This window comes from Acomys russatus, chromosome 19 (assembly GCF_903995435.1).
Source record: "Acomys russatus chromosome 19, mAcoRus1.1, whole genome shotgun sequence".
Taxonomy (NCBI): domain Eukaryota; kingdom Metazoa; phylum Chordata; class Mammalia; order Rodentia; family Muridae; genus Acomys; species Acomys russatus.
The window spans coordinates 4,486,573-4,494,349 of NC_067155.1; the positions used below are offsets into that span (position 1 = coordinate 4,486,573).

The 7,777-nt window shown below is 45.0% G+C and overlaps 1 protein-coding gene across 5 annotated transcripts in view; it reads left to right on the forward strand.

Moving 5' to 3' along the window:
* Lsm14a (LSM14A mRNA processing body assembly factor) overlaps nucleotides 1-4,796 on the forward strand; it is a 46,097-nt gene extending 41,301 nt beyond the window's left edge. For 3 of the 5 annotated variants that reach the window (XM_051162204.1, XM_051162201.1, XM_051162203.1), the window contains 2 exons: nucleotides 2,613-2,669; nucleotides 4,025-4,796. In XM_051162204.1, coding sequence (XP_051018161.1) covers nucleotides 2,613-2,636 — 24 coding nt within the window. In that variant the 3' untranslated portion in view covers nucleotides 2,637-2,669; nucleotides 4,025-4,796. The remainder of the gene's footprint in view (nucleotides 1-2,612; nucleotides 2,670-4,024) is intronic. The other 2 variants (XM_051162205.1, XM_051162202.1) reach the window with 1 other exon arrangement.
* Nucleotides 4,797-7,777: the final 2,981 nt, after the last annotated feature.

The following is a 7,777-nucleotide window of genomic DNA, read 5'->3' on the forward strand; positions in this document are numbered from 1 at the left end:
GCCTTTTTATTAGAGCTATGAGTTTAGATGTCATGGACCATTAATATCTCAACATCCATGACTGTAATGTCACCTTTGTTTTACATTACTAAATTTTTACACTTTAATACCAAAAGAATCTAGGCAGCAAAGCAAACCTGTACAACTGAAAGTGTTGGCGTACACATAGTAGTTAGTGAGTGGTAGGCGTGGTTCACACGCGCTAGCTTATTTAAACCCCGGGTCAGCTCTGTGAGATGGGTCTATTCTCATCTAGGTTTTACAAAGGAAACAGATACAGTGATATTAAATAACTTGTACAAGGTCACAGAACCAGAGAAGGATGAGACTGAGGATTGAGCCTAGCAGGTTGGCTCTTGAGTCACTGCTCTTAATATAGGTTTGTAGAGAACTCACTGGCTCTGGTGTTCGTATGAAGGCATGCTCTTGAGAGCCCTCTGGTATATTGGATTCACCAACAGCTGTAGGAGAATTCTGTGCCTCTATGTAGTGTGTTTTTGCATATAGCTTATCTAGTGAAAGAGGCCTATCAGCTGAGACACCACTACAGCTATCTTAGTTTATTGACAAGGAAAGAAAATAGAGAAGAGCAAGATCATGTTGACAGAGATCCACTGGTAATAGCAAAGATTTCCTGGCAGGAGTTTTGTTGTCCAGTTTTTATAACCAGCCATTGTTGAGGGACTGTGTGGAAGGAGGTTGGTATTCATGGCTTTGGGACCAGCTATGTTAATTTTAATGTCTTGGATATCTTGCCAAGACTGCTCAAAATTAGCTTCACATCCTGAGCTCATGTGCCCAGCCATGCATGCAAGACTCTCTAGCTCAGAGTTCTCACTCCATAGACTGCTCTTCAAGTTGCCAATGACCCAGACTCAACTCAGCAGCCTTTCCTCGAGTGTCTGATCTCTCTGGAATAGATGACACAGATGACTAGCCACTGGCTCTAGGTCTTTTTTTCTTTTTCTTTTCTATTTTTTAAAGACAGGGTTTTACTGTGTAGCCCTGGCGTGGCTGACCTTAAACTTACTATGTATACCAGACTGGCCTTAAATTCACAAACTCTTGACTCTGGGGCTAAAGGTATATATGACACTATTTATTTTATTACAACTCCTTCCTTCCTTTCTTTAACCCAGTGCTGTCTAAAATGTTTAGAGGTTAGTAGGGGATGTCTTACACATCGAGTCTCAGTAGCCAGGGCTGCCTCATCCTCTTGTCTCTGCCTCCCAAGTGCTGGAATTACAGGTGTGAGCCACCATGCTTGGGTTTGTATGGTAGGGCTTGAGCTCAGGGCTCATGCTAGGCAGGCACTCTTTAACTGAGCTACACCCCAGTCCTCAGTGTTGGGGGATGGCAGAAGCATGTGGGTAAGCTGCTGGGTGTGTGCTGGTGTGCTCACAGTCACGCACAGTGTGCTTTCTTGCTCGTGTGCGGTCACTCCCTTTTGTGAGCTTGTCCACTTGTGGTTTATAGTTTGTTCTTTGTCTTACTCTTTGTTTCTGCCATACAGTTTTTGGGTTCCTTAGGCTGACCTGTAAACCATCCATTTGAAATGTCCCTGCCCACTATATGACAACCCACTGACAAAATTCCTGACCAAAGAAATTTACAGTAGGAAGGGTTTCTTTTGGCTCCCAGCTCCAGGGTGCTGCCCCCATGGCAGGGCATGCATGGCACCAGGTGCTTGAGGTGCTGCTGCTCAGGTCCTTCTCCTTGTATTCAGTCAGCACCCGGCCACAGCGGAATGCAGCCACAGTTAGTGGGTGTTCCCACGTCACCTCACTTAGAAGAACATTCCCGCAGGTTTGTATCCATGGTGATCCTAAAGCCTGTCAAACTGACACTCAAGGTTAGCTGGCAGACCTTCTAAGCTCGCATCATCTTCCCCCATTTCTCATCTGTGGCAAGGTTTGCCTCTGGGCCCTGAACTCGCCACTGAAGCACACACGGTGCTGCCTCTCAGCGGCCTGACTAAAACCAGCTGGTTTAGTGCTGTGAGCACTGGCATGGCGATCAGTTTGGGGATGGATGTAAGCAAATGTGGTTTAACAGAACCATAGAGAATCAGCCAGACTTGCACCCCACCTGGCTGTAGGCTCACTGTTAGAGGGGGTCTAGGGCAGACAGACAGTGGCTGTAATGCTGCCTCAGTTTTAACTAAGAATAATGTTCAGCACACAAACTTTGGGTCCTGTGCCGTTTTCCTTCTGTTTTTAAAAACCATTTTAGAGAAAGGGGATCTGAGTGTAGTCAGCTTCTGTCTCATGCTACTGTGAAGTGGTTTCAGTCGCCATGGTGGGTGAGACAGTGAGGAATCTGAAATGGGGGCTGGAGTGACTAAGAGTGCTTGCTACACTTCCAGAGGAGCAAGTGTGGTTGCCAGCACCCATGCCATAGCTTCCTGTAACTCCAGCTCCAGGTGGTCTTCTGCCTGCCAGGAGCATACACAGACAACACAGACAAACCTTTTTTTTTTTTTAATTTGGGGGTGGGATAAAAATCTGAAATTACTTAGTCTCTTTCCCTCCCCTTTCTCTCTCTCTCTCTCTCTCTCTCTCTCTCTCTCTCTCTCTCTCTCTCCTATCTTTTTTTTTTTTTTAACCTTTCAGAAAACCACGGCTTTTGGACCCTAAAAGGTCTGGATTGGTCATACTGCTTTCTGAAAGGTAAAAAAAGAAAAGAAAGAAAGACATTGGGAGGTGTGAAGGTTGGTTTGGTGGGGGCAGAGGGCTTGTCGTTAGTTGCCTTGTTTCTGTAGACTTGTACTTTGCCACATGTGCTTTGTTACTTACACTGTAAGTTTGGCATTGTACCCTCAGAGGAACTCTTTCGACTAGGAAGCACCTGTGCTGCCACTGGGGTGTGTATCAGTAAAAGTCAGGTATGGTGACGCAGGCCTTTAATCCCTGTACTCAGGAGGCAGCGGCAGGTGGAGCTCTGTGAGTTCCAGGACAGCTAGGATTGTTACACAGAGAAACCCTGTCTCAGTAAAGGAGGGAGGAAGTGGGGTTTGGCTATCACTCTGTGTCTAAGGGAGATTGGCTCTAAGATCCCCATGAATCCCAAAATCCATTCCTGCTCAAGCCCCTTTACAAAACAACCTTGCGTTTACATAGGACCCATCATATCCTCTTAGCTGTTTCTGGGTGCTGGGGATTGAACATGAGGCCTCACCCATGCTACACAGGTGCTCTATGGTGGCCTTTGCTGCCAGCGCCCGTATTTTAACAACTCACAGGTTGCTTGTAATACAGTCATACAATGTGACTAGTATGCAGATAGTTGTTATAATCTGTTGCTTAGGCCCTAAAGAGAAGGAAACAAACAAAAAAAGAGTCTTACATGTTTTGTACTTATGCAGACACATAAATACACAGATGCAGGGAGTGGGCTAGGTGCTTCTCTAGGAGGAGTCAGAAGCTCTCTACCATGGCCAAACCTTGAGTTTAGGCCTCATCTCAACCTCACAGCTGGTTTGCTTTTCTTACTGGTTATAGTTTTTTTTTTTCCCCCAGTCAGATTTTTTAAACTTATTTTGAAGTTATTTTTTTAAGAAGATTTCTATATACATTACTGCTTTCTCCTAGCATGCAATGTTAAAGAGAAATGTTACTTTACCTTCTGGATTATTGCTGCTTGTCAAAAGATGTCAAAAACTCAGGGATTTTATGACGCTTGTTTCAAAAAATTTTATGAGTGACCAAGTGAAAGTTCACATAACTTGTGTTTAAATTGTTAGGGCAACCAAAGGTAGTGGGCCCCCACTGCTGCAGAGCTGCTTGCCCGAGTGTCAGGCCAGCCCCTGCGGCGGCCACTGCTGCCTGGAAAGCACAGTACGCAGATAGTTGGGTGTAGCCGCTGAAGCAGTGTCCCCAGAAACCAGTGAGGCCGATGGCTTTTACTGTGGAAATAAGAGGAAGGGTGTGTTTATGGTAACCTCAGTAAACTCACGCAGACTAGGAAAGTCTTCCTGATGAGCCGTGGCTTGGAGCATGAACTAATATTTCTTTTTCCTTTTTAGAAAGACAACAAAGTTGCTGCATAGTCTACAAACAAGTCTTTGGAAATAGGTGACTCCTAGCTCTTCATGGTCCTGGAAAGTGGTTTCAGTCTTTGTGAAGAATGAAGAAGTGAAGTTGATGTCTGTCTGTCACCAGCACTGGGTTTTGTCTGTTTTTCTGCTTCATTTCAAAGCTACATGGCAGTTGCTTTGGGGCAGGAAGGCTCGTCTTAAACACAAGCATAAGTGTATGTGGAGTAGCGGAAGGCTGTGGTTCCTGGCATAGAGTTGAGCTAAAGCGAGCTTAATGGGACTGCTAAGTATTTTTTATCACTGAAAGGATTTTTCTTATCACTAATTAATTGTATTCAGCGATTACTTCAAGTTGCCTGCAGATAGGCCGTGATACTGTGTTTTGAGCCACAGAAGGTTGTGTGTGTGTGTGTGCGCGTGTGTGTGCATGTGTGTGTGTCTGTATCTTTCTTTTTGGAGATCCTATAATATGAGGGTAGCTTATTTCGACACTTAATTAGGGTGCTGGATGGTAGAGAATTCTGTCAGTCGACTGTGTACACACAGGCAAATACTGTTTCTTAGGCAAAGGTAACTTTTTTATATAGTTGTAAAATTCCATTATATTCCATTGCCAAAGAAACATTAAGAACTTTGTATAGCTGTATAAAAAGCAACTAATTTTTTAAAGAATAAACGTTTTAAAGTCAGCAAACACACGTGTCCTTGCAGAAGTCGGCGGGCTGAGGAGCAGGTGGACGGGCCGTTTCCCCCTTGCATTCCGGGCTTAAGGCTTTTGATTTCCTTTTTAATGTTTGGAACACACATGAAGATTTGATAACTTTATTTCATTATCTAAAAAGGATAAATTATTCATGCGTCGTGTATGGACCGCGTTTTGTAGCAAACCCCGGGATTTGTTCAGATAACGGATCTTTTCAGTGTATGAATGTAAATAATCACAGGTGCGAATGCCCCTCGCTGTGCTGTCACACGAGTCCCTCCCTCCTCTCTAAGACATTGAAACTAGGCGCAGGTTGCCCTCTTCCTCCTGCTGTGCCTGGAATCCTGTTGCAGTGACACTGACTCCTGTGTTACTTCAAGAAGATGGAGTTTTCCGAATCAACTGGCACCTGTACAACATCACTAACAGTCTGTGGGCCTGTGACCGCTGATGACTCCATGTACACGTTGTTGCTAACTGTAAATTACTAATAAATCTTTTTTGATATTTAAGCTATAGTTTAAAAAGTTATCCGGCCACTTTGTGTTTTTAATAAAGGCCATGGAATAAAGGGATCCAAAGATTTAAATATTTTTAACTTCTGATTTTTGCTAACTTTCTCATTAAAATATTGAGTGGTGATAATGGTGTTAGAAACCGCACTGTAGGAGAATTGGACTATTTAAGAATGGTTGGTTATTTTTTTACCTTATATCTTTTGTATAGCTCAACAAGGAAATGTTTTGTAATTTGGCTTCATTGTTGAGATCCAGAACTTGGCAGCCATCTTTACTGTGTGCGTGTGAACAACTAATCCTTTTGGGGGGGGCCACAAATCAGGATATTGACACATTTTTAGGCACTTTGAGCATCAGAGCACATGCTGTAGTGATACCTCTAGGCCGAGATGTCCTGTGCCAGTTTCCCACGCTCATGCAGGGTGAACTCTTTTCACAGTCCCCTAGGTCACTGACTGGGCCATTCGTTGTCCCGGTAATGACTGGCAGCATGGTGTGCCCACAGTGCACCTTCCAATACAAGACTTTTATGCTAAAACAGAATAAACTATTCAATGAAAAATGTTCTTGAAGTTCTTTCTCATAAGTAGTGATATTCTTTTTTCTTAAGGAAATAATAAAACGCGAAGATAGTAAATGTTTTCCCTGGAATAACTAAGTCGGTGTCTAAATCCTTGCAACATTTATTTCTTCTCCCCGCCCCCCCTTTGGTTTTACATACAGGGTTTCTCTGTGTTAGCTTTCGCTTTGTAGACTAGGCTGGCCTCGAAGTCACAGCAATCTGCCTGCCTCTGCCTCTCAAGTGCTGGGATTAAAGGCGTGCGCCACCATGCCCGGCTTTGTTTCTTCTTGTAAATGCCCAAGGAAAGCTAGAAGTCCCTTTTTCCTCTGAGCATAAGACATTCATTAGTTAAGATGTCTGACATGAGAAAAGACTAGCCATGCATAGACCACTCGGGAACCCTCCATCCAGAGTGCACTCCTGTGGCAGATAGGTGTAGGAGATAGCAGACCCAGTGGTGCGCAGCTCAACCAGCAGCCTAAGGCCTGCACCACTGCACCAGTTTATGGAGCACTAGGGATGGAACCCAAGGCTCCATGCTGCACCAACCAAGCTGCCTCCTCATCCCTGCTGAGTTGTTTTTACAATAGGCTCCTATGAGCTCCACAGAGAGTGCTTTTGAGGTTCTCTAGTCAGGCTTAGAAATCTCACGCCTCCCAAGACACTGGTCAGCTAACATCATCTGATAAGCCCTCCTTCTCTGAGAGCCTTTGTAGAGTCCACCCTTCCAAGCCCAAATCCCATATATTCACAGCGAAACTGACCTTTAAACAAAACACACACACAAAACCAGGTTCTCACTGGAGTCTAGGCTGGCCCTTCTGGGCTCACAAGTGTTAGCCAGCCACCATGCCTGGCTAAAGAGGAACGTTTTTGTTTCCTTCAGGGTTTGCTGCTTTGACTGGAGATTTGCGTCATTCCTAGCAGATAACTAATGGGTGTATTGTAATCTACTTATCAGAAAAGCTGCAGCAGGGCACTGCGCTCAGCTCCCAGCATACACTGAGAAGTGACTTCTAAGAAGTGTTCCCTTAAACTCTCTAAATGACTCTCCAGGTGCCGCGTCTGCGTTTAATGTTATGTATACCTGGGTCACTTCAGTCATTTTAAGTCATTGGGGTTTATCAGAGTACAAAGGTAATCAAGGTGTCTCTTACAGGAGCCCACATGACACTGCTTAATTTACTTAAGATCTGCTTCAAAGCTCGGTGTAGTGGCACACACCTTCAATCCCAGCACCCTGGAAGCAGAGGCAGGTGTGTCTCTGAGTTCAAAGCTAACCTGGTCTACAGAGCAGGTTCTAGGACATTCCAGGGTTACACAGAAAAATCCTGTCTTGAAGAAGAGCAGGCAGTGGCAGAGCACTTTCCCAATACCTACAAAGCTCTGGATTTGATCCAGTACCCAGAAGTCACCCCTGAATCAGAGTGGTACACGGGGACTTGCCATATGGTGCCAACTTCCTGGAGGAAGTTCTGGAATAGACAGCAGCAAAGAAAGCCTGAGTGGCCAGGTGGCCAGCTGCTGTGGAGACGACCTCCCATGAGAGCAGCCCTCTGAGGAAGGGCAGGCAGAGGTGCTAGTCCTGTTTGCCAGGGCCAGAGTGAGGAAAGGGGTTTGTGGTTTTGAGGCTCCACCAGCACAGACCAGATCTAATGTGGCTCTGTTGTCTGCTGCAGACCTGTGAGCTACTGTCTCCCAAATCCCAGCTGGGTTCATGGTTAATAGATTTGGCTTACTAATTTAAAAAAAAAAAAAAAACTTTCAGAAGCTGGGCGTGGTGGCGCCCACCTTTAATCCCAGCATTCGCGAGGCAGAGGCAGGTGGATTGCTGTGAGTTCAAGTCCAGCCTGGTCTACAAAGCGAATCCAGGACAGCCAAGGCTGCACAGACCCTGTCTCAAAAAAACAAAAAGCCAAAACTTTCAGATTAACCCAATTTATCAGAATAGGTCCAAA